Below are 27,989 nucleotides of genomic sequence, written 5' to 3' on the forward strand. Positions count from 1 at the left end.
TGCCCTTGAGTACCACTGATATGATTGAGCTCACTGAACTGTGACAGAAAAAAAAAAGTGATGTTAAAGTCATTACAAGTCATTGGTGTTCAGAAAAATCTAAACATGATGGCATTCTTGTACCATTAGGCTAGGAGATCTGGGATACAACTTGTAATGCACAAGTAATTAGAGGTGAACGGAGTGATTCTAATGAGATTTGCTCTCACCAATTGTAGTTATCCTAGAAGAAAAAAGATAAGAACAAAAAATATGGCTTCGTGTGTAACAAAAAGCAAACAATAAGAAAATCATATCCTAGCTACTTCTTTATTATTTTACTTTTATGAGGTTGAGACACTCTGGGGGAGTTCCTTGTGATGTCTAGAGGAGTAAACCCCCGTAGACAGAAAATAATAGGGAGCAGACAGTGTACCTGCGAAGCTGCTGCTGTAGACTGGAATGCCAGATCTCTTGCACAGCCACAGTGCTCTATGTGACAGACTACACCTAAATGCTTCGATGGCGAGATAAGACCAGATGAATGTGATTGCACATGCTCATGCCCTCTGATTTGCCAATAGCCAGCCGAGGAGGCATCACTTCTGTGCACGGAGTTTGTGCACAATTTACGTTTTTACCCAAGGGCAAGGCAGGTTAATAAGGCCAAGAAGGAGGGGAGCCCGTGGGAGTGGGTAATAACTGGGGAGGACTTCACAGCATCAACCTGGGGGTAAAGGGAGGAGGGCTGAGGATGCAGGGTGTTCCCTCTTGCTTCTGCCTATGTGTTAAGTGGCAGGAGAAATTTTGAAAGCTGCTATGAGGAGGAGCTAGTGACTAGGTTTGGGGTGTTTGTACCTTACTCTCCCCACTTGTAGGAAAACCTCTTTACATTCAGAGGTCATTGGCTTGGAAGGAGGAAGACTGACCAGAGGACAGGGGGAAAACAATTCTCCTGCGGCTTCTCCTGACATCTATCACTTGCCTCCTGTCTCTCTTCCAACTCCAGCTTAGCACTGTCAAGGTGGCTGCAGAACATCTTGACAAGTGCCAGCATCTGCTTAGCTGCCCTGTGCATCTCAGGCTACTCCATTGTCTGGTCACCGTCCCTGGCCATTGGGACCACTTCTGATGGCTGTGGCCTCCGCTGCCCCAGGGAGCATCTTCTGTAAGCAGCTCCTTTTCTCTCTTCTGGTGAGTAACAACCCGAGGATTAGGGACTCAAGCATGTCACTACCCGCTTCCTGCCTCTAGTTTGGGCTTGAAAGAGAGGAGAGGTGGGGATGGAAGGCAGGGAAGACAGACTGGGCAAACAAAAGTAGAGTGAAGAAAAATTCAGAGAAGAGTGGAGAGACTTGTGGTCCAGGATGGGGTGTGTTTAGCTTACGGTTCCAGTGCCTGCTGCCAGGATATTAAAGTTTTTCAAGGGAATCTCTTGTTCTGTCTTGTTGTGATATTTTCCTAAGAAGTAGTGGAATACATTCAATCCTTAGGCATTTGGCCCAGAAGTTTCTGAGTTTTACTTTTGTCCTTAAATAATCTCATGTATTTAACATGCTTCCTTCTACTGAGTTGCAAGAATGGGAAAAGGATTTGGGGTGAAGGTATGAATTTTCCAGGTCTTTCTTACTTTACACAGGAAGAGCGAAGAGAAAGGCAGAACTCATAGTTAACAGGCAGTTTAATTAGGAAACATAAAAAGCAAAATGTGACAGTTATTAAAAATACCATTAGCCTTCTTTCTGCTTGAATTTTTCATAGTTTGCAATTGCAGGGGATTCTATTTTTTTTTTTTTTGGATGGGAAGGGAGGAGTTTTTCTATATCTCTTATCCAGAATTTCTGAACTGAGAATTTTCTTTTTCATTATTTTGGAGACATTTTATTTTCATTTATATTTTCAGAATTTGAAGGTTTTGCTGTATGGGGACAAATATTTTTGCATATAAATTATATATGATGCAGGGTTGATGGTGAACTTCCTATCCTGTAATGGCTCGGGGAGACTCAGAGGCCATCTTAAGTTAGTATTAACTAAAATGTAGTGATGTATTTCCAAGGGATTTCACACACTTTTCTTTTGGCTTTTGGTTTTTGGCCTGTTTCCTGCTTCTTATCTTTTGATTTATTCTGTGCCCATTTATCTTTGATTCCCATGATGACAAAAAAGGTATCTGACCACAACTCCTCCAAATTACTTAGTCACTGACTCAACTCGAAGGCTAGAAGACCACTAATGATGGGAAACCTCTGTTGACTCTACCTGCAGAGGGGAAATAACTGAGGTGGGGCATTAGGACCGGAAGTAAAGAAGATAAGGATGGGAAAAATAATGGGATGCATCGTATGACAGACACAGACACACACAGATTTATAGTATATGTACAAGTATATGCAGTTATGTGTATATATATGTATATCTATGTATGTATATATGCATGTAAATTATGCTCTTTTCACCTTATATATTTAGACCACTTTTAGATTACTACTAATACAAGGCCTTAACTTTGGAAAGTTCTTTGGATAGAATTTAGCACATTACTTTACATAAAAAAGTCAAATAGGTAAAAATTTCTCCTTTTTAAATAAGTGGTTATACAAATTTAAACATGTATGGCTTTTAAAATTCCAGCTTTTCATATTGTCTGGCTAAAAAAAAGATTTGTAAAATTACAGTCTATTTTGAATAGGCTGCTGCAATATATTCCATAGACTTGAGTTGAGTTGGAAAGGAAATGCATATCTTTTAATATTAATCTCTCTATTCTTTCATCTACACAAATAATGTGTCCATTAACTCTAGAAATACGTCTTTGGAGAAAATCTCATCATATAAATGACCTATATGGTTCTGGTAAATCTAACTGATCTACTGTCTATTTAAATAATCAAAATACAATCATTTTGATAGAAGAAAAATTAAAGTGCCAAGAAAAGAAGAAAAATATATTTTGGACTTATTGAAACCTTCAAAGGGATAACTTTTATTTTTCAGATAATATGTCTTATTTGAAATACCTAGATTTTAAAACAATAACTGTGTCTTGAATTTAATTTGAAATCTTTACCCAGTTGCAGGGAAGTCTTTATATTTTGAAAGATAGTCCTTTTTAGACTAGTTGTATGACTTGAGATCATTTAGTCTTGGAAGTTTTTGCCACGATAGTCTGAAAAAGTTTGAAAACAGAAAATATACCCTCAAATAGTGGAAATGATGATTTGAGAGTCAGTATAGATAATGTAATTACTGAATTCTAGAGTTAAATAAGTTATTCAGGCTAGATAATCAGAACATTTAGGTATGGTGTTATTGGCAACAAACTCCATACAAGGTCAATGGATTATAACACATTTTCTTGCATTTATACAATATGAATCAGATGAACTGTTCACTTAATTTTCCATTGATATTCAATGACTATGATGACTCTAAAGTCATTCTTTGTTGGTTATTTTTAAAATGATTATGAAAAAAGAAGGGATTAGAAGGTTAATTTGCTTTCAAAATTGAAAATATTTTTATAAGACAAAACTGCAATGTACAAATGTATTTCAAAATGCAATTCTTAGGTTTTCTTTCTTTCTTTTGAGGTTCTGATATTATTTTGTGATGCTTGTCAGAAAATTTCTCTTCAAGTTCCTTCTCATCTTCAGGCTGAAACACTTGTAGGCAAAGGTAAGAAAACCATACTGAGAATTTAACAGTTGTAACTTGCTACATTTCGCTTCAGGCTGTTTTTATGAAGTTTGGGATAAAAGCCACATAGTAGCTACTTGGCATTAAAATTGGCCATACAATAAAAGATAGACTACTTGTTTTTTTGTAGTGGTTAAAAATAATTAAAATAACAGTTACTGGTATGTTTTTCTTGCCAAAAAAATTAGCAAACATCAGAGAGTTTATTACTCCAAACAAATCAAGACACCAAAACCAGAAGCACATTTTAATTCATATCAGCTAATCTGCTGTCAATGCCAAGTGATTAGACATGAAATGAATACTTCCTAATTTAAATGTTGAAAAAATAAAATTTGGACTTGAGGTTGATAACAATGAACAAGTATCTACCAAGAATATATATGACCTACTTCACAAACTAGCTTGTGAAAGTCAAACAAAATTTCAGGGGATCTTACCACTGTAGTCATCAATACATATTAAGTGCTGAGTTTCTTTAATCTCAAAAAGGTATTATAAAAAGATTATTGGCAATATTAGTGAGAAATATTGCTTAACAATAAACTTGTTGCAAGATAGTTTTAACTGTCAAAGACTTATTGCAAAATCTACTGACATCACATAGTTATAATATCTGTGATATAAGATAACAAATTTGTGAATGTGTATGCACTAGATCTATCTATATCTATTGTCTATCATCCACAGCTGCTTGACTTAAAATGGGATCATAGCCCTATTGTAAACGGAAAATTTCAGAACTGGAAAATGCATTTAATACACTTAAACTGCCAAACATTATATCTTAGCAATATCTGCTGTAGATCAGCCATTGATTTTCCTGCTCACATGGATCACTAAGAGCTATTGCTCAGAACACCTGCCCAGCATCACGAGAGAAGGTGCTACCCCATATGGCTAGCTGAGAAAACAAAAGAAATTAAAATTCACAATTCAAGTACAGTTTCCATTAAAGGTGTATTGCTATTGCACCTTTATAAAGTCAAGGGCCATCTCCACATGTATGTACAAACGTGTCAGTAGGAGGTAAAGTGGAAGAAATAGACCAGATTCAATGTCACCAGGAAAATTGTTCCCCTTTTAATTCATGAGGAAAAGTAATGGGAAATCTGCTTCCACTAGTTTAATTATTTAATTCTTTTGGCTCCTCCATTTTAGAATAGCAGGTGCTTGCCTGTCACCACCCTTTCTGATTCTCATGCATTAACTCTCAGTTGTCATTCCTGTAAAACTTGTTCTATTCCTGCTTCACCTGACAAATTGCTGTGAAATTTCTTCTCTGCAGTGAATCTGGAGGAGTGTCTCAAGTCGTCTAGCCAAATCCTGTCCAGTGACCCTGCCTTTAGAATTCTGGAAGATGGCTCAATATACACAACACATGACCTCCTTTTGTCTTCTGAAGGGAAGACATTTTCCATTTTACTCTCAGACAGTCAGAAGCAGGAACAAAAGGAGATAGAAGTCGTACTGTTGGCAAGAGAAGAAAAGGTATACTAGATAAGGATTTAAATAGCTTCATATACTAAGGTCCTTAGGAGAGTCCTTCGTTTCCTACACTTCCTTTCAGATTAAAATTACTTTCCTTGAGTAATTATTTTTTTCTTTTTCCATTTATAATTAATATCTACAAAGACTAGACTGTTAAGGAGTTCTACAGCTGTTTACACAGGTGTATAGCAATGAATGAATCTGTAGCAAAGTCAGGGGATCAAAGGTTTTCGTGAGTGCTTTGAGGTGTGGCTCTAAGAGATATCCACCTGAAGAACAAGGACAAAGGAGGGGCCCATCTCAAGCTGGAGGTGGGGTGAAGCAGCCTGGAGATGAGGCACTCACTCTGTGTGGCTCCTTCCCAACCAACTGTGGGTTGGATATTTGTCTCTTGCAAGAGGAAAAGAGATGGTCTCAAACTTACACCCATCTTAGTGGACAATCCCACAGGGTTCCTTTCTTCAGGGAGTTGGAGGTGTGATCAGGCCAGAAGATTGGTATGAGTGTCTTGGATGGAGCCTCATTTTCTTGCAGTGAAGAGAAGTGATTAGTCTGGGAGTGAGGATGGAGAAAGCTGTGGAAATTCACATCTCATTTTAGCCAACTCAACACAACGATTTTGGTCTTATAAAATCATTCATTAATAAGTGACCTAAAAAAAAAGAAAAAGAAAAAGAAGTGATCAATTTAAAAGAGTATTTCCCAGCTAAATTCATTTTAATTACAAGAGCTTCTCTTCACTGAGTTTAAAATATGATCAAGCCTTACGAATATTTTTTAATCTAAATTGCAAAGAATCACGACATTACATAAAATAAAATGTACTTTGAGCAAACACTGTTGTATATCTCTATGTAGGTATAAAAATGTTCACATTGTAAGATTGGTAAAATTTGGAGCCCGGTGTGTTGGTGCATGCCTGTAATTCCAGCAGCTCAAGAGGCTGAGGCAGGAGGATTGCAAGTTCAAAGCCAGCCTCAGCAAAAACGAGGTGCTAAGCAACTCAAATAAAATACAAAATAGGAAATAGGGCTGGGGATGTGGCTAAGTGGTCTGTACTCCTAAATTCAATCCCTGGTACAAAAAAAAAAAAGATCAAATTTGGGTTTTACCATTCTTCATGAACTAAAATCAATTCTTTTTATTTGTTAAAGGATCATCTATTTTTAGGGATGTCTACAGTATCTCAAGGTGACATTTTCCCAATGCACTATAAATTTCTTATTCATCCAAAATACTGTGTTAGATTTTAGCATTTATGTATAAAGGGTATGCCTATAAATTTCTGGTTGTTGACTGGTTAAATCAGGAAACAGGTGGAATGAGAGACTATGCTGAGTCTAAGGTTTGTGTGTGTGTGTGTGTGTGTGTGTGTGTGTGTGTTATTATTGAAAAACAAAAATTCTTTGGAGATTATCCATCATATTGTTAATTGTTATTATCCATCATAAGGTATAGACCTTACTTATTTTCTCCATGCCAATGTATATATGAAAATTGTATTCCTAAGAATGAGAAACAATGCTGTACTTCTTTGTTTCTCATTAAACATAGGTATCTAAGAAAAGACATACCAAAGACAGAGTTCTCAAGCGCAGTAAGAGGAGATGGGCTCCTATTCCTTGTTCGCTGATGGAGAACTCATTAGGTCCATTTCCACAACACGTTCAGCAGGTATGTTTCATCTTATTTGGTTTCATATGTATAAACGATTTTTTGTTGTTAAAACTTTCCATTTGAATGTTTCCCGGTATATTGAGTCAGAACTTTTAAACTATTGATAGCAATAGAATCATCTGTTCATCAGAACTAGGATCACATAGAAGTGACCCAATATATTTTATTACTTTCTTCCAGAAATTGTATTTAAATAGTGAGAATCAGGTTTTACATTTTGAATTTATTATGTCCATATTTTGCATCTAAATTCATCTAGTACTTTAGTGCTTATGTATAGAGGATATGCCTAGAGAGTTTGCATAATTCAACTTTTGCTTGAACACTTATCCTCCAAAACATCATTACTTTCTGTTTACTAAGTAAAGTTGTCTCACTTCCACATAGCTGAGATGCAAGGATAGACAGTTTTGGAATTTTGAGGTTTTTAAATAATTAATTGTGCAAAGTTGAATTACTTTGACAATATTTTTAATCATGTAATTTTCAATTCCAAATAATTCAAAATCTCTGTACTATATTTTATAAAGAAATAAGAACAAGTGCATAGGAATTACAAAGGCATATTACTCCATAAATTTTGTTGCTCTGCATATATTAAAATAATTTAATGTGAAATAAGTGACAGAATCTGTGGCTTTGCACATTTCAGAATGCAAATGAGAAGTTGAAAAACATGGGAAATGGTTAGTAGATAATAAAAGTAATAATAATAGGTGAGTAAGCAAGAGAGTGATACAAAATAAACTCATAAGTTAGGTTGAAGGTATTCATCACAATATATTTGATCTGTTCCTAAATTGTCACTTGTTGTTATAGATCCAATCTGATGCTGCCCAGAATTACACCATCTTTTACTCAATAAGTGGACCAGGAGTGGACAAAGAGCCCTTCAATTTGTTCTACATAGAGAAAGATACTGGGGATATCTATTGTACTCGAAGCATTGACCGTGAGCAGTATGATCAGTTTTTGGTAGGATTACTGAAATATTTATTCAGAACTATATCTTTAGTTTTGGTTGAGTTATATTCTTGGTGTTGCATTTTTACAAATTAAAAAAAATCAAATACTTAATTTAATATTTGCAATGTTACTAATGTTCAACATAAACTTCAAATTTTTATTAGTGCCATTGCTAAAGTGAGTCAGTAGATAAGAGACATAAAGGCGAGGGAAGGTACAGAAAATATAATGATAGCATTTTAAAGGACAGACTTGGTTCTGTAGAATTCTAGAGAAGTGACAACAAATTGTATTGAGTTCAAATTTCCATACAACAAAATACCTTAATTATTCTCAATTATTGTTGTAAGCAGTAAATCACATAAGAATTTTTTTTAAAAGAAAAAAAAAATGATGCTTGGGTTCATGCCCAGAAATTCTAACTTAATTGTCCTGGGCTGGAGTCAAGGTGATCTTAAATACATTTTAACTCCATTTGCTGCCTCAAACCATGGCATAGCATTGTGCATCTTTTCTTTTCTCTCTCTCACTGTTTTTCAGTAATGAAAAATCTTTGGGTACCATTTTATTTCCTTAGTAAGCCATGAAAAACTTTACCAGTCTTCTATCTCATCCTATCCAAAAAAATTCTATCTCTTCTGAAAATTTAATCCTTTTTTTTTTAACTTCAAATTTACACGTCTCTTCAGCATTCTGATGCCTAATCTGATGTATAGCAGACATCCCCAGTGGTATTTTGAGAGGATGATGAATGATTTTGATTTACCTCTTATTATCTTGAATTGTAAGAGAGTATAAAGAAGTTTTTTGCTAAATGACATTATGTAAAAGAAACTTACCTCATACGTGGGTAGTCCAGAGAGTGAGATCTTAGCAGACTACTGAGAGTTGGTGGTCACAAATAGGCAACTCTGAAAGAAGGTAACAATATAGGGAGGGGGAGTGGAGAACTAAATGTTCCAGGAAGCTACAACCCCATAGAAAGATTTACTGGTTAGGAAGAAATCAACAATACAACAAACTCTGGTTGGAGTTTGTCACTAGGGAAGAATGTGAAATGCAAAGTTGGAGAGCTCAGACCATAGGAGAGTTAAAGACCTTGTAATTCACACAAAGGAGACTGGACCCTATCCTAGAATGTCCACTAAAGCATTCTATAAGGTATTGCACATTTTAAAACAATATAAATTTCATTTAGTGTATTTCATAATTAAGTACAGTGATATAATTTCTTTATAATTTTATGTTGCCTCCCAAATTTCCTAGATTAAACACATTTTACTCCTAATAATATAAAACAATTGATTAAAAAGTATTTATCTAAGCTCTTTTCTAATTCATTTTTTATTTTTAGTTTTTGGTACAGAAGATTGAACTCAGGGCTTTGGGCTCTACCATTAAGCTATATCCCCAACTCCATTAACAACCATTTTGATTTTTATTTCCATCAGCAAAATAAATAATTGATAAAGAACATATTAATTCCATGCTAACTTTATAGCATATTCATAAGAAGTGAAGATATGGCATTAGAAGCCAGTCTGTAAAGAAATAAAGAGCTATCTATTCTGTATGTTGCAATATACATTTAATTATCTATTCTGCTATGGAATCATTTTAAAAGAGAAGATGGATGATAGAGGCACAAAATGCAACACTCTCGAGAACTTGATGACTGATTAATAAAACTAATTTGAGAAAAAGAAGAGTTTGATATCTTGGATTTGAATCCTAGTTCATTTTATAAATGTTTACAGTAAGAAAATCAAGAAACACTGTAGTAAAGAATTGACGTTAATATGGTTGACTTTGGGGCAGCTTTAGCTGGTCCTGTCAGTGAAGGAAATCTGTTTAATACAACTATGATTTATTGAATGCTTACTTCACACAAATCACATAGGAAAACTGCAAAAAATAATTTGAATGTGAAAAAAAACATTAAATCCTCACGGTTGAGGTCAAGATATATCACTTTGAGATGGAGTTTGTGATACATGTATGCATTTATTAGCATTTTTATTAGGAAAAATGCACGTTTATGATAGAAAAATGACAACCGGTAGAGATATCACCCAGAGATAGTTGTGATTTTCTCTCTCTCTCTCTCTCTCTCTCTCTCTCTCTCTCTCTAACTTTTTTTACTTTGAAAGTTTATAAACTTAAAAAAATACTTGTTATTAGAATATCTGAATAAGAAATCTACATACATTCTAACAAATAGAACAGCATGCCTTTATTTCAGAGAACACCTGTAGAACCCATGGTGCTTGGCACGCATAGTACTTGGTGGGAGACTAATGAGAAAAGGAGAAAAAAAAAAAAACCCACACACACCTAAAAGGGATTGAAGCCATATGGCAGGCATGCACCGTGCCTGGGTGTTATCTTTCCATTGAATCATTTATTAGTTAGAGAAACCCTTGTGGATTATTTTTTGAATGACATATTTTGCCCTACTGCTAGGCTTACTTTCATGTTGTCATTTGAGAACAAGCCAGAGGCGTTCTTCTTCCTTTTAGGTATATGGCTATGCAACAACTGCAGATGGCTATGCACCAGATTATCCGCTCCCCTTGTTATTCAAAGTTGAAGATGATAATGATAATGCCCCATATTTTGAAACCAAAATGACAGTTTTTAGCGTGCCTGAAAATTGCCGATCTGGTAAGTTCATATTTTATAAGGGTATAAGGAGATTAATTGACATTTGGTATTATAAGATAAAATGTTTGATTTTATCATTACATTTAGAGGTTCTTTTGTGTTTTTGACTATACGTATTCTTCCTTGGATATTAATGTTATATGACATCCCTATTAAAGCTCAAACTGTTCTGAGCAAGTTTGTAAATAGAATTCCATATGCGTTCCCTTTTATTCCATATGCATTCCCTTTTATATCATGACTTTATAATTCTGACAATATTTTCTTGACTCAGTTCTTTGTAGGGTTGGCTGTGGTTGAAATGGAGTCTGGTCTAGATATGTATGCTTAGAAATTCTGTTGTGGAGAGAGGTGGCTTAGTTTCCTAAGGGACTAGCTAGGAATCCATCCTGACTATGAAACAGAAGTTAAGAATGGGCCCCAAACCACTTGTCTTCCAGCAAAATGAGAAGTTATTATTTTATAGATTCATTGTTTGTTTTTTAAATTATGATTCACCTGAGGATATTTGAAAGGCTGGATGTAGGAAAAATTCAACTTTCCTTTCCAATTCAGGAAGAGTAACAAAGTAAAGTGACATAACAAAACATATATAACAAAACTCCATTTTATGGTGCCAAGGAATATTTTTTAACTGATATTTGAAATACAAAGAGGTAGACTTTTACACATTATATATACCACATTTTATTGAAACGTTGCAGTTCAGTGTTGATTTTCTTTATTAATTAACTGTTGGATATTAACCTTTATTTCATCCTAAACTTGTAACCTGTGCCTAGTAGGATGGAAATTCTAGGAAAACACTAGACTTCAACTTCAATTGAATTTCTTACTAATGTTTTAAAAATGATAGAATACTAAAAAACACTTGACTTTCAAGAATAAACGATGTACAACTTTCTAGTTTTATAAGATCACACAGTTTTCAAAGGCAAACCTTGTGAGGTTCACTTTGCTATGCACATTTAGAAGACTGCTAAATAATATGTGAAGTTTCTATCTTGGATCTGAATGTGCAACAGACAAATATTTATATTCTCAGTTTTTGCCATGTATATGTGATCACAAGTGTTTTATAAAACAATATATAAGTGGAAGCTCTATAGAGTTTCAACATATTTTCAAGGACCCAAAAATATATCATAGCATAAAAATCCTATGATTTTCAAATCCCAGATTTATAACAACATATGTGTTGCTTTTCTTGGCATATTTTCCAAATTGAAAAAAAAAAGTAATTTGTTTCATGTTATATGAAGCCAAGATTATAACCTAGCCTTCCAAAGAACATAATAACATAGTCTAGTTTATTTTAAGAATCAGCAAGAAATGCTGATTTCTTATGGCCTCCTCCATTCTGTGACCAGGCACATATGTATGTATATTAGTCTTTCACAATCAGTGGCTTGCTGAAACAGCATTTCATAGCCATGTCTGGGCTGTGAAGTTTGTCTAAAAGTTACTCAGACTAATGCATAATGTTTATTTCTTTCTTATATTAATAATCACTTGCATATATTAATAACTCAGAAACTCTGTTTATTAAAATATAAAAACATTTGTTACATGCAAAGTTGTACTTTTTCTTTCATTAGCATTATTAAATAGGGATATAAAACAGAGTATTCAAAGAAGGTCTTGTTCAAAAATAGTCCATGAACTGGGATAATTTGTTAGAAAGAATTTTAGAACTATGGTTACCAAGTGTAAGCTCCGTGACCAAAGGTAGGGTAGGACCTGTTCTGGTATATGTAGAATACAAATCCTGTTAATCACAGTAGCCACTTAATTGGAGTTCAAGATATGGGGCTTGGAGAAGTCTTGTAGAACATGTATACATTCCTCACATTATCTGTAAAACTCATCATTTTGTGCTTTTATTTCTTTCCTAGACAGTTTACTATAGCAATGCCTTGTGTTTTTTTTATAATTTTATTTTTGTTTAAAAAATCCTTTTGTTTATAATTTGATTATATTATAAACAAAAGGGTTTAACTTTTCTGATTTATCTAACAGGAACTTCAGTGGGACAAGTGACTGCCATAGACAATGATGAACCTGGAACCCTTCATACTCGTCTGAAATTCAAAATTCTACAACAAATCCCTGATCATCCAAAGCATTTCTCCATACATCCAGATACAGGTGTCATCACTACAACTACACCTCTGCTGGATAGAGAGGTAAGAAATTGATCAACTTTTCCATCACTAAACTACATGTAAACTGACAATTAACTCCCAAGACAATTTGCAATATGGCCCTTGTGGCCCCTTCTTTAGTTTTCTTCTGTGGACTAGGGTTAGGGCTTCTCTGGAGACTTCCCTTTGCTCTACAAAGACAATGGGAAAGCACAAGGTGTTAGACAAGGTCTCACTTGCTTTTATTTACCTAATGTGATGCGGTGGTGCTAAAATTGTTTTGTTTATTCTATTTTGGTTTTACGAAAAGTAATTTCATTTGACTTCCAATAGATGTAGTTTTTAAAAGTTTAAAAAACTTGATTTGTTAAAGCAGCTTTAGATTCACAGGCAAATTAAATAGAAATACAAATGGTTCCCAGGTATCCCCTGCCCTGACACATAGCCTTCTGCCCTATTAACATCTTGCACCACAGAGATACATTGTTATAATCAATGAACCTAGACCAGCACATCATTATTACCTAAAATACATTATTTCCATTAGATTCACTCTTGGTGCTGTACATTCTATGGGTTGGGACAATCTGTAGGGACAGGCATTCATCATATAGCGTGATCTCACTGCCCTTTTGTACTCCTCCTGTTCCTCTTTTCCTTTTCCTCTCTCTTGAAATCTACTGATCCTTTTTACTGAATCCATAATTTTTCCTTTTGCAGAATGTCATATAGTTGGAGTCATACAGTATTTGGCCTTTTCAGATTGGCTTCACTTTCCTGATAATTTGCATACAAGTTTCTTCCATATCTTTTCATGACTTGATAACCCAGATCTTTTAGCACTTAATAATATTCCATTGTCTGAATATATGTTTACTTATCCATTTACCCACTAAAGGGCATCTTAGTTTCTCTGACGTTTTGGCAATTATGAATAAAGTATCTTTAGATTTTGCAATGTTATATTAGAAACATCAGCTTCCCATTGTATGAATTGGCCAGTCTCTTGTTCTGTATTTATATTATGGTGTCCTTTTAAAAACTGTATTAGAGGTTAAGGTAATACCTCAATGGTAAAACACATGCTTAGTATGTGCAAGGTCCTGGGTTCAATTATTAGTATCAAAATAAATAAATAAGTGTGTGAGAGTGTATAATTTGAACATGAATATTTGCAAAATATTTGTAAAATAATCACAGCAGAAAGAGTAGTTCTGACAATTATAAATTAGAGGAAATAGAAGTGTTCATCAATGTACCATTTTCCTTTTTTTTTTTTTCAGAAATGTGATACTTACAAGTTAGTAATGGAAGTGCGAGACATGGGAGGTCAACCTTTTGGTTTATTTAATACAGGAACAATTACCATTTCACTTGAGGATCAAAATGACAATCCACCATATTTCACGGAAACTTCTGTGAGTGTATCTCTGTATTCATTTATCTGGATGCATTTACGTTTTCAAAAAAATGACAAATATGGAACTTGATAGCTCTGGGAGATAATGCATTTTTTACTTAAATAGTTTCCACTTACAAATAATAGAGAGAAAAATATGATTTTTGTAAAACAATTGAAGTACCAGTCATTTCTGAAGGCTATGGAAATAACCATGCTTGTGGCTACCCAAGAGCTTTTCCACCCTTGAAGTGGCTCATGTGTTCAACATTTTCTTGGTTGCTAAGCTCCAGGATCAGATTGCTTGGATTTAAATTTTTTATAAGGTGAAGAAATAGAAGAGTCTTTACATTTCAAGTTCTAAGATGAAAAATGGTTTAGCTTTATCTCTTCTGCTGGACTCACTACTTAACACAGACTATCACTTTTGAGCAAACTTTCCCAGTAAACAATGTAAGATATATAGACATAAATATAAAAACAGATATAGATGATATTTATGCATAAATATAACAGATATATGCATATCTGATATGTAGGAGAAAATAAGTAAGCTATGAATTAAACTTGTAAGTTATTTCCCAACATATGGGTATACATTCCATATCTCTTTTTCTTTAAATATGAATTTTAGAGTATAAGACCATATTGTAAAAGCTATAGATTTCTAATTTAAAAAGGCTTGCTTTTCAGTATTTTACAGAAGTAGAAGAAAATAGAATCGACGTGGTGGTTTTACGGATGAAAGTACATGACCTAGATTTGGCCAACACGCCTCACTCAAAGGCTGTGTACACAATCCTACAGGGAAATGAGAATGGAAACTTCAAAATTAGCACAGATCCAAATACAAATGAGGGAATCTTGTGTGTTGTCAAGGTAAATTAATAAAATAACCATATTTTAAGGCATTCAAACTTAAGCTTGTGTGCTGATAAAAATAATTAATATTTCCTTATGTATATGACTCGAATATTGCAGTGTGGTACTGAAATCTTTCCTATTATTATTTTACCCTTATTTATTTTCTTAGAGGAAAGTCATGTCAGGCATAAAACTCATTGCTCTACCTATGAGGAAAATCAAGGCAGAGAAATATTGGATATTGTATCAGATATTTGCCTTAGAAGTAATCTTAGTTACTCATCTGGTTCCTTTCTGAGCCCTTCTATCCATAGCCTCACCAACCTCTTGCATAATTATTTTCCATCATAAATTTCTAAAAGACAACAGATATTCCCAGAATCTTTATGTAGAAATTGTTTTCCTGATAAGATTCCCACAAAATGGCCTTTAATTATTATATTACATTTTCTTTCTCTTTTTTTTGGTTCTTCTAGATTTCTCTTTTTCTTTTTTTTTATCATTTAACTTTTATTTCAAGAGTGTTTCTGATTCTTTAGGTTAGAATTGAGCACTTTGATTATAATCTAAACAGACCTAAATTTCATGTAGTTTAAAAAGATGCTGCTAAGTAATACAATGACATCTTTTGACCTAGATGCAGCTGCATGGTAGCCAAATCTCATCAAATTATTTTATACATTAGCCTGGAAGAATTTCATGTATCATTATTATTTCATATGATAGGTAATGACATAATCTGATTTTTTTCAAACATTTCTTCTGCATTTCTAGTCATATTTCAGGTAGGGTCTTCTAAAAGAAAAGTAAGAAGAAACATTGGTTGAGTCAAAAACAACAATTTTGTGTTGGACAGCATTTATTATTTTGCAAAGCTAATTATTAGTTTTTGTATTAGCAACAACTTTTGGTAACATTTTAAATGTGAAAATGATTATTCTCTTTATGTTAAAACTTGGAATCAAAATCATAAGTCCACTTTATGTATATACTGACTGATTAAAGTTATGTTTATTGAACAGCCATTGAACTATGAACTCAATCGCCAAGTGGTTTTGCAAATCGGTGTACTTAATGAAGCAGAATTCACTAAAGCGGCAAACTCGCAAACTCCTCCCTCAATGTGTACTACCACTGTGACTGTGAAAATCAAAGACAGTGATGAGGGCCCTGAATGCGAGCCACCAGTGAAAATTATACAGAGTAAAGATGGCCTTCCAGCTGGTAAGAAACTCCTTGGATACAAAGCACTGGACCCAGAAACACGCAGTGGTGAAGGCTTAAGGTAAGGTACCTTTCAAAAAGCTCCTTCATTTTCATTGAAATCTAAAATTCTTTTCTGGTACTGGGGGATGGAACCCACGGGCACTGTGCTGCTGAGCTACATCTCCAGCCGTTTTTATTTTATTTTGAGACACAGTCTAATTTGCCTTGGCTGGCCTGGAACTTGGGATCTTCCTTGTGTCAGTCTCCTGAGTTGTAGGGATGACAGGAATGCACCATGGTGCTAGTCTGGTGGGATGTAAATGGATTGCAAATTTAGGAAAGTTCTATGTATTTTTCAAAATGACAAACTGTAAGATTGTGTCTGCTATTGAGTATCATCCTTTATATATTGATTTCTGAAAATTAGGTATCAGAAGTTGGGAGATGAAGATAACTGGTTTGAAATCAATGAAAACACTGGAGATTTGAGGACTGTGAAAGTCCTAGATAGAGAATCGAAATTTGTAAAAAACAACCAGTACAATGTTTCAGTGGTGGCAAGAGATGCAGGTGAGTGCCATTTTCTAGAAATAAATATAAAAGTAGGGTATGTTTCTAAGTAAACTTTGGGTGGAATCTGTTCATTTCTGGATCGAAAGTTAATGCAAGCCATGTTTGCATTAATGTAATCATAGGCATACTGCAAAAAAAAGCAATGTTTGTGTTATGATTGGAGTCTACCCAGTTCAGGCTCCCAAGCATCAGTTATGCAGAGCTACAAGGGAATAAATGATCAGTCTAAGTTCTGAGGAAACAGTGGCCTATTCAAGGAACTCTATTTTTTTTTTCCAGAAATGCAGGTTTAGATTATTATGATTTGAACATGCTAAATAGTTTCAACCCTCCTAAAACAACAGTTAAGTTCCAGATAGGTTTGTTCTGAGCTTTTTCTTAATGGAGAACAAATCATTTATCCTCTTTCCTAAAGAAGGGATAAAAAGCTATGGTTTGTAATCTCTAAGGTTAATTCTAAGAGCTAGTCTGTAAAGAGCATCCTTCAAATACTGTAATGATCTTTAACCCTTTTTGAACTTATACCAATAAATCAATTTCATTATGTTTGTAAATATGTTGCAAAGTGTTTGCTAATGTTTTATTTGTATACATATACTACTATGCTAATATATTGTATATATCATAGAAATACACAAAATAAATATTAAAAGTGCCAAAAATATAAATAGAAGTTATGCTAATTTACTTCATCATGGCAATTATATATTTACTCATTAGAGGAAAAAATTTCACAAATAATAATGAACTTCAGCTTTTCTAACATAGCCAATTCTTTTGACTATCTTCCTGACCCAAGAAGGTTTCCACATAAAATATGCTGTTTTCTCAGCTATTATACCCTACTTTTTTTTTCTTGTTGACATAAAACAAAAGCCGTATCTACTAAGAGAGACATAAAAGGTTTAAACTAACAGGGATGCTAGGTGCTTGCAGTTTATATGGAGAAGGGGAGCTGACTCAGACATAAATCTGCCCCATCTATCCTTATTTCAGTCCTTTGACCCTTGGTGTAGAAATACCACGTTGCACACTCTAATTAGTGCACTGACCAAGCTAAAGAACAATTTTTGTGAGCTAAAACATTTGGGCTTCAAAAATCTGAAATTGCCTTTGAAAGAAACCCTAAATGTGAATATGATGAATGAATCACCTACATATGATCTTTCTTTCCTCTTGATACTTCTCATTCACATACTCTTTTTGAATTTTTTATGTTTTAAATTTTTTCTAATTAGTTATACATGACAGCAGAGTGCATTTTGACACATCATACATAAATGGAGTGTGGCTTATTATTCTTCTGGTTACACATGAAGTAGAGTTACACTTATTGTTTAATCATATATACACATAAAGTAATAATGTCTAATTCATTATATTATCATTCCTACCCCCATACCCCCCACGCCCTTCACTCCCATCTTTCTAATCTAAAGTACCTCTGTTCTTCCCTAGCCCTGCCTGCTCATTGTGAATTAGTATTTGCATATTGAAGAAAACATTCAGCCTTTGATTCTTTAGAATTGGCTTATTTTGCTTAGCATGATGTTCTCCAGTTCCATTCATTTACTGGCAAATACCATAATTTCATTCCTTTTTAAGACTGAGTAATATTCCATAGTGTGTATATACCACAATTTCTTTATCCATTCAACTGTTGAAGGGCACCTAGGTTGGTTCTATAGTTTAGCTATTGTGAATTGAGCTGCTATAAAACACTGATGTGGCTGCATCACTGTAGTATGCTGACTCTAAGTCCTTTGGGTATAAATCTAGGAATGGGATAACTGGGTCAAATAGTGGTTCCATTCCAAGTTTTCTGAGGAATCTCCATACTGCTTTCTAGAGTAGTTGCACCAATTTGCAGTCCCACCAGCAATGTATGAGTGAACCCTCATATCTTCTCCAACATTTATTGTTGATTATTGATGATTGACATTCTCACTGGAGTGAGATGGAATAATACACATATTCTTAATATAATTTTTAAATGCAATTTTTTGGGGAAAAGACCTGCTGAAGAATGGGGAAAATATTCCCTAATAAATGTTGTTAATTTACTATTACTCTATAATTTTGGATTATTTACTCTTCTTTTGTGAGTAAAAATGAAATCTAAGTGGTTCAGGAACACAATAATGACAAATAGGGAGTCCTATTTACTCACTTGTTCTTCTATCAGGTTCTAAGTACCAGTCAAGTTGCCATGGAAAGTAGGAATCATAGGAAAAAATTATGCAGAATAAAGTATAAAAAATTAACTTTGCTCTTTAGAGCTAAAAAGTATGGTTTATAACCACACTGAACATTGTACAAGGAAATTAAAAGTTTACATTAATCTACCTCCCAGGGTCATAGTTAACCTAGGTAATAGAAAAATCATGTGGCACTATGAAGGATTTTGCTCCTTTGAACTTTAACCTATCTGTCTATCTATCTATATTTACATATGAACATATAAACATTATATAAGATATGTATTATATAAATATAATATATAAACATATGCTTATATATATAGCAAGGATTTTGTTTTGAAGCTCGCAAATATTTCTGGATGATAACTTAGTTATTCTTATAGCTTTCTTAGAATCAAGTTCATGTTCTTGTATTTCTTGTGTGCATCCTCTTTGTTAGGCTGATTTCCCTGCTTATCAATCTAGAAAACACTGTTTTATATTCTTTCCACCTAGAATACTGTTGCCCTCCTACTTTAAATTCAGGTCTATTAAAGTCTTAAAGTGAATGGCAATAACAACTTCTATGATCATGCCCACTAATATTTGGTCTGTTCTTAATACCTTTTCACATTCCTGCAGTGAGACTAATATGCTAATTATCACATATGATGTGTCTTTACTCTGAACAAGGTACTTTCATTGTTTCCATGTATATTCTTTCTCTAAATTATAATAATGATGAGCTCCATTATTAATAAAGACTTCTCCACCGCCCTTTTTATAAACATTCTTTCATCTAGCATCTAGCATAGAATATGGCATAGGTTATTCAAAGCAGATACCAAAATGTCTCATTGCTCATTGTTTGAGAGCCCTTTGAATCTCCAGGACTACATTATGAAGTTCAATACCAAAAGCTACACAATTTCAGGGGCATTTTTTGCATTTGGTACACCAACTGGTTCCAATATAGGAAATTGAGTTCAAAAATTTACAATGCATTTTGGGATTCTGTAAAGATAATTTTCTTAAAATAGAAAATGTAGAGGGGTTGTGATGTGGAAATTAATAGGAGGCATGTTGTAGCTTCAATTCTGTAAATATTTCAATGAACTTGACACAACCTATTAAAATAGGTTGGAAATCATCTAGAGCTCATATATATTATATGAATTAACAATATAATTATATTATAATTGTCACATTACCATTCTATATTATATTATCATTTAATGGGATTATGTATAATTTTTATAGTTGTCCACATCTGGGGTGATAGATTAAGAAGGAAGAACCTGAAATCTTTCTAACAATTAATTAAAACACTCTATATATGCTTCCCAGGCTGGCTCATGATGCAGTGAGCTTCCAGTTACTGAAAACATTTAAGTAGCACTGGAGAACTATGGCTTCCAGAGACCTTCTTATTGAAGCATTATCAGTTTGAATTTTACCTAGTCCACATGTACTTAGCAGCTCTGACTCTGTGATGTTCCCTTCTCACTGATAGTTGTCATTTAATTCTGTCCTTTCAAGCTAGACAAATGTAGTTATTTACCTTTTCATGATATTTGACAATTGTCAGTTACTTACTTTTGGTCTATTTCCTAGGGATAAGGCACTTTGATTGCTTTGTTTTTGACTTTTGTAGACATCCATTTAAACAATTCCAAGCATCTTTTATTCTGTTTTCACCAGCATGTTTAAAACAGACCATGATAGCAAATGATGTCATGTAATAAATGTTACTTGAATACAGGATTAAGTGAATCTTGATTTGTTTTCCTATGGTTTGCCATATTTTTATTAGCTTTTTAAACTGTGCTCTTTATTTCTCCATAAAGAGAAAGGCTGTTTTATTAAGTGTAAAAGGTAAATCAGTACACATCAACTCATGTGCAATGTCTGTTTCTACATTTCTTTAACTTTAGAAAAGCTCCTTTTTTACAATACTCATTTTTTTTTTTTGGTTAGTTTGCTGATTTTGAAGTTCTTACTCATATTCAGATTTATTTATAATTTTCTGGTAGCCTTAAAATATTTATATGCCATTGTAGGTATTTTTCCCTAATAGTATATCTCTCTTTTATTTTTGGATATTTTGAAACTTGTTTCAGCAAGATTAGTTTAATATATATTTATACATATAGTATATGATATATATAGTAGTTATTTTGTAGCTTTTATAAGTTTAAAGTCATTGACTAAATAAATTTTGTCATTATTTAACAGAAAAAAAGATTTCCTTGAAATATACAACATGATATAACTTAAATGTCATTTCAAACTAAGAAAAAAATGGATTATATTTGATATGATTTATGGTAGACTTTATACTTATAGCAAATTCAACATGTTTCAATATTTAGACCAGCATTCAATGTAAAAAGTATGAGAAATTTGATAATTTTTTGTTTTAATTCCAAACTCATACTATTTATGGAAGTTTGTAATCTTTTCACAAATGATAGAATTTGAGCATGTTTTTAAACTTTACTGTCTTTCAAACTCAAATTATATTTATATATGCAGTGAGCTTCCAGAATATATGTGTGTGTATATGTGTGTGTGTGTGTGTGTGTGTGTGTGTATATATTTTTTTTTCTTGTACTAAGGATTGAACTCCTAAACCACAATCCCCAGCCCTTTTTACTTTTTATTTTGAGACACAGTCTTGCTAAGTTGTTTAGGGCCTTGCTAAGTTGCTGAGGCTGGCTTTAAATTCATGATCCTCCTGCTTTAGCCTCCCAAGCCACTGGGATTACAGGCATGTGCCAAAGCACCCAGTATAGAAAATATTTTAATTAGACATATTTCTTAAGATTTATGTGTGAAACACTAGGACAGTAATGGTGGTAATCAGCAGTTGAGTGAGAGTTTCTATTAACAATATTATTGATTGAATTAGGGTGAAAGTACACACTCATTTTTCTGAATTATTCAATTAATTTTTTTTCAAAGTATAAAAACTATGATATATTAAGAACTATGTAATGTTTTGAACGACCAACAATAAAAAATAAAAATAAATAAATAAATAAAAAACTATGTCTGATGTGGTAACATTCAAGCTACAGTGAGCCAAGAAATACTGGGCTCTCAAGATAAGGTGACTCACTGTGTTACATGATTAATATTTAGTGTGTCATTCAAGGCAGGAGCAAAGTGTTCTGAGAAAAACAGGGGGTTGTGACATCGTTGTCTGTAGAAGTCACAGGTTTCATGAAGCAGTGACATTTTAGTAGATTCTTAAAGATAACTGGGTTGGACTGCAGATATAGCTCAAAGGTAGCACATGCTTTGTGTGCATGAAGCCCTGGGTTCAAAGCCCCAGCACAGACAATAATACTAATAACCATAATAGGGTTTACCAGGAAGAGGAGAAAAATACTCCTGGTAGAAGCCTCAGAAAGTACCAAAGCAGAGAGGAAATAAAGCACCTAGAGGTTTTAATGTGAAGTTTTATAAATTTTGAGCAAAGAATAAATGTAGAAAAGGAGAAGATGCTGAGAAGGTAATTTATGACAAAATGTAAAGTATTTGTATTCTAAGGGTGAATATATATATATTTTTTTTATAAAACAATGTACGAAATCAATTTTATTTTCAACAGGTGTTTCTGTAATGACATTGGAATCTCACACCTTTTAGTTTTAAAAAAGCACCTGAAAAGATCATCTGATCCAGCCACCGGTCTTCTAAGAAGAGTGTCACTAGTTTACATTAATAGTGTCTGAGATTTGGGAAGATAAATGAAAGCAGATGTCAACTGTATATGACATAAATTGTTGAAAATAAATATATTTCTTAAGTTTTCATAACTTATTTTTAAAATCTCTCCTAGTTGGCCGATCTTGCACTGGAACACTTGTAGTTCTTTTGGAAGATTTTAATGATCATCCACCAAAAATTGAAAAAGATGTGACAATTTGTAAGCATGATAAAGATTATGCTCTTCTGGAACCGCAAGATGACGATGGGCCTGACAATGGTCCACCTTTTCAATTCTTTCTGGATAATTCTGCCAACAAACTTTGGACTATAGAATCAAAGAATGGTAAAGAATTGTGCTAAATTTTGTACCCAGTAGTGGTTTGAGATGGCAGGTCGTCTTGATTTTCACTTTAGTTTCTCATAATAAACATGTTAATTTTAGGAGATTATCTTGTAGATCCTAAAAAAGGAGAATACTTTGCTTTAAATATATATATATATTTATGTTATGCTTAAGTTCTTATTGTAAATCTCCTAAGAAAATTTATGAATACATTTTAAATGATTACTTGAATAACATATTAAGTTTGGGTTAATCTAATATGAGCACAAAATAAAATGAAATTTGATTTCCTGGTTTACTGTAAAATCAAAATAATTTTTAAGAAAGAAAAATGCACAATTAAGAACAGTGGAGAAGCTGAAGAATGAGGGGGAGGGAGAAAGCTTGAGAAAGAGGAGGAGAGCAGAATGAAATTAGCCAAACTATATCATGTGTATCTATGAACATATCACAGTAAATTCTACTTTTATATATAATGATAATACACCATTTAAAAAATAAACAGATAAGGAAGAAACATTAGAGTTTTATTTCAAATATACCCACCTCCATTCCCAAGGATACCAAGTAGGAATAATATTGCTATGGAAAGGTCATATCAATATATATTATTTCTACCTTTTCCTCCCTAGGTAAACAAGGTGTTCTTCGTGCAAAGCAAAATCTTGATTACAACTATTATTCTGTGCCTATCCAAATCCAAGACAGACATGGTTTGTCTGCAAAACATGTGTTGTCAGTGAGAATATGTGACTGCACAACTCCATCTGACTGTAGAATGGCTGTTAAAGATGAGAGAGATATTAAACCAGGAAATGTTATACTTGGAAAATGGGCTATTCTTGCCATGGTGTTGGGTTCTGCATTATTATTGTGTAAGTATTATCATATAGAATTTGTTAATCCATGTTTTACCTAATGTTTCTGTTGATTTTCCATTACTATAACAAAATCACCAAAGGTAACAATTTATAATGAAGAAAGGTTTATTTTGGCTCATAGTTTCAGAGGTTTTAGTCCATGGTCAACGGGCTCTGTTGCTTTGGGGCCTGTGCTGTGGAACATGTGCTGGAACAAAGCTGCTTGCCTAGTGGTAGCCACGAAGTAAAGAAGACAGGAAGAGGCCAGAGTCCTCATATCCCCTTCAAGGTCACTCCCAATTATTGGATTTCCTCCCTCTGGGCCCCACATCTTAAAGATTCCAATCTCCTAATGGCTCTATGAGCTGGAGGGCCAAGAATTTAATGCACAGCCTTTGGAGGAGGATACTTAATCCAGATCATGGTCATTTAGAAAAAAATAATATGACCATTCTTCAAATTAATTACCTGTATAACCTTTGATACATGTGCTCTAAGTCAAAAGAAAAACATATCAATAAGAGTAGATTGAAATTTTTAAAGTAAATTCCAAAGGCAGGAGCCTCAGTTCTTCAATAATGTTTCACGTTTCTTCTTCTTTGAACTCATTTTTTTCATATGTAAAATGTAGAAGTTGGATAAAATTACTAAGATTCCCTCCCATATAAAATATAGTCTTCCAAGCAGTAGTCACGTTTACATAGAGAATACATAAATACAAGAAGATAAGGTAGTTCTAAAATTCTAGATATTTGTGTTTCATCCTAGTAATAAAGTGATTTAGTACATATCATAAGAAGTTCCCAATGAGTGAAAAAAATGATTATATGTTGAATCACTAAGGGGACATAATGCAAGCAAAGGAAACTTAGATTTTGCATTCTACAATTTTTTTTTTTTAAGTACTGGAGAATGAACCCAGGGCCTCATGCATGCTAACCAAGTGCTCTGCCACTGAACCACAGGTCTAACCATTACAAATAATTGTTTGAAGACACAAAACTAATGGCAACCTTTCTCAGACTTCAGCTTCTGTCTCTCAACTACAAAGAACAATTGCATCTACAAACTTATCCCATAGCCTTTACTGTGTCCTAATTCATTTGAATTTGAGTTTCAGGATAAACTGGATGTTCCTCATAACACTAGATTAGTTAATATACACTTTCAAAACCAGACACTGGTTTTATGTTATTGTCTTGTTTATATTTATGTCTAAATTTTTTGTTTTGTTGTTCTAAGTCTGTTAAATGTGTTCTCTATCACTTCAAAGACCAATAATACTATCTTAAAGCTCAAATGAAGTCATTTTTTAAAATATAGAGAATGTAAGAGATACATAATTTTGGACCTAGGAAAAGAGATATTATTACTCTAAGACAGAGATTGTTATAGGTGAGTGCATTTTACAAATATTCTGCTTTAAATTTTATGACCAGAAGTGACCTCAATTTGTGGAATACATTTTTAAAAGTTGTGCAAATAAACTTCAAAGCAGTCTGATCATCAAATTATTTAGTGTATACCAAATTGAAAAAAAAATACTATTTTACTTCAATCTTTTCCTTTTTTTTTTAGGTATTATGTTTGCATGTTTCTGTGTTACTACCAAGAGGACAGTAAAGAAATGTTTTCCAGAAGATGTAGCACAGCAAAATTTAATTGTATCAAATACTGAAGGACCTGGAGAAGAAGTGACGGTAAATCAGATTTAACTTCCCTTTGAATTGTGTGGTGACCCAGTGACGCAGTGTGATGATTCGTAATAATGGCAACAATAATAACCAGTAATGTTCATGGAGCACGATGCCAAGCAGAGTTCCAAGTGCCGTGTTTTCATTCATTTAAACTTCAAAAGTCTGTTGAATTAGTTTCAAAGGACTGCATAGCAAATTGAGTGACTTAAACAATAGAAACTTGTCTCACTGTTTTGGAGGCTACAAATCAGAGACACAGGTGTTGGTAGGGCCATGTTCCGTCTCAAGGCCCTAGGGAAGGACCTGTTCAGCTATCTGTCTAGCTTCTTATAATTCCTTGGCTTATGGCAGCACAAATGTTAACATGACATTCTCCCTGGACATGTGCCTATACCCAAACCTCCCTTTTTCTAAGGACATTGGCCATATCAGATTAAGGACTCACCTAATCTGGTATAACTTCATCTTAACTTAAGCAATTGCATCTACAATGACTCTATTTCTATCTAAGGTCACATTCTAGGTCCTGGAGGTAAGGACCTCTCCATGTGAGGTTTTAGGGACTCCATTTACACCCTAACACCTATGATGTGGCTATTGCTGTAATCCTGATTTGGGACCACTGGGGCACAGAAAGTAAGAGCTATGTCTGTGGTGAAAAATTCGAAATGAAAGTGAACTGTGAGTTTCAGTTGGATTCATCTTATAACTCTCATTTTTATTTTTTAGGAAGCGAATATTAGGATCCCCACACAGACATCCAACATTTGTGACACAAGCATGTCTGTTGGTACTCTTGGTGGCCAGGGAATCAAAACACAGCAAAGTTTTGAGATGGTCAAAGGAGGCTACACTTTGGATTCCAACAAAGGCCATCACACCTTGGAGTCCAGCAAGGGAGTAGGGCAGGGAGGTGTAGACACCGGCAGATATGCGTACACGGACTGGCAGAGTTTCACCCAACCTCGTCTTGGCGAAGTAAGTCCCAGTGTCTTCAAGTTCACGTGACATGAAAGTTAGACATCATTTATGACCCAGTATTTCCCCCCAATTTTACTCCTCATACACCTGCAACATATCACTTTCCTAATGTTGAAGGAATTGTCATATAGATGGATGTCAGGTCCAAACCTCAAAGCAAAAAGTTCTGAAAATTTTAAAAATACAGTTTACAAGACTTTATCTAGGAGTGACATACGTAGATATATTTAAGACTGAAACCTTCTTTCCTAAAAAGTACCAGAAAAAAAATCTGGAGTAAAATATGTGTTATAAACAACAGATCATGAGTTATCAATAATTGTCAGTGTATTTGAGTTCTGCATGTAGTTATGAAGTCCTGGCTATCAAAATAAACTGGGTAGATTTTTGAACTTGTATTCTGGGTTTTATTTCATTACTTTGATTGTTTTGTGTTCAGATTAGTCAGTACAGGTTGATATTAGCCAGTACAATATATGACATTATTATACTACAATAGTGTATTCTAAGAATCCTAGCCTATATTGGTTTTCCTCATATATGTGAAAAGGCTACAGAGGTAAATGTCTACTACACGCATTTATTTTCAAATAGGAAATTTTAAGTCATGTGATGTATATAAAGCCTTAATTTTACAAATGTGTTCACTGGGAGCATTTATTTATTTGCTATATTTTAAAAATGAATAGAATACAGACCAATCATGTGCATTTTTTATATGTAGGAATCCATTAGAGGACACACTCTGATTAAAAATTAAACAGTAAAAGGTAAATCAAAGACATCATTTTTCTGCTAATATGTTTAGGTGTTTTTAAAAAAATAATAATAAAATGTGCTCTTTCTCAAAACAGAAGGTGTACCTGTGCGGACAAGATGAGGAACACAAACATTCTGAAGATTACGTTCGTTCTTACAATTATGAAGGCAAAGGCTCTATGGCTGGCTCGGTAGGGTGCTGCAGCGATCGGCTGGAAGAAGAAGGGCTGGAGTTTCTAGATCACCTGGAACCCAAATTTAGGACATTGGCAAAGACGTGTGTACAGAAATAAATGGTTTTTTTTTTTTATGGAGTAACATCTACTGATACATTTGTAAGAGTTTATTGAATGTAAACTGATAGCAGCATCTGCTAATTATTTTGTTTATTGGAGACAAACTTCAAGTCTCATAGACAAAGGTACTGTAACTATGAGGCTCCCCTAAATTCTCCTTGTCTGATAGAATTTTCATATCCTCTAGACATAAAGTTTTCATTGTTTATTTTCTTTTACATGCATGTATATACGGCCCCTTTGGGACTGCACGGTGTGCATTCTGGCATCTTCCATGGTATTTGAAAACTTAGGCTACTTTGTGTGCTATGAAAGACTATGTGGGAAAGTTGGGTATTGTGGAGGCTAATCAGAAATGACTTTTTTTTTTTAGCTGTACAAATTAAATACTTTCTTTAACATCTTGGGGAGAATTATGTTTTTATAAATATTTTCTCTAGTGCCAGAGAATTGCTTTCTTTCTACCTGACTGGTTTAAGAAGGATTTTTAAATG

The 27,989-nt window shown here is 33.8% G+C and overlaps 1 protein-coding gene across 2 annotated transcripts; it reads left to right on the plus strand.

Moving 5' to 3' along the window:
• The first annotated feature begins 688 nt into the window (after positions 1-688).
• Positions 689-27,897, plus strand: Dsc1 (desmocollin 1). 2 transcript variants are annotated; one of them, XM_005337465.3, is made up of 16 exons: positions 689-1,173; positions 3,573-3,657; positions 4,967-5,169; positions 6,724-6,843; positions 7,666-7,821; positions 10,332-10,476; positions 12,496-12,662; positions 13,904-14,038; positions 14,713-14,898; positions 15,906-16,168; positions 16,517-16,659; positions 22,690-22,902; positions 23,535-23,777; positions 25,341-25,462; positions 26,189-26,437; positions 27,295-27,897. In XM_005337465.3, the coding sequence occupies exons 1-16, from the start codon at positions 1,111-1,113 to the stop codon at positions 27,490-27,492; spliced, it is 2,691 nt and encodes an 896-aa protein (XP_005337522.2). In that variant the 5' UTR covers positions 689-1,110; the 3' UTR covers positions 27,493-27,897. The 2 variants fall into 2 exon arrangements, with proteins under 2 accessions (XP_005337522.2, XP_040130052.2); XM_040274118.2 differs by lacking the exon at positions 27,295-27,897 and adding an exon at positions 27,165-27,204.
• Positions 27,898-27,989: the final 92 nt, after the last annotated feature.

The sequence above is a fragment of the Ictidomys tridecemlineatus genome, chromosome 13, assembly GCF_052094955.1.
Source record: "Ictidomys tridecemlineatus isolate mIctTri1 chromosome 13, mIctTri1.hap1, whole genome shotgun sequence".
NCBI classification, from domain to species: domain Eukaryota; kingdom Metazoa; phylum Chordata; class Mammalia; order Rodentia; family Sciuridae; genus Ictidomys; species Ictidomys tridecemlineatus.

Bases quoted from the DNA above. Each gene is read 5' to 3' on its own strand.
- Dsc1 (XM_005337465.3), top strand. From the start codon at position 1,111: ATGGCTGTGGCCTCCGCTGCCCCAGGGAGCATCTTCTGTAAGCAGCTC. The intron at 10,477-12,495 runs GTAAGTTCATAT...TTTATCTAACAG, and splicing joins GCCTGAAAATTGCCGATCTG to GAACTTCAGTGGGACAAGTG. The intron at 16,169-16,516 runs GTAAGGTACCTT...TCTGAAAATTAG, and splicing joins CGCAGTGGTGAAGGCTTAAG to GTATCAGAAGTTGGGAGATG.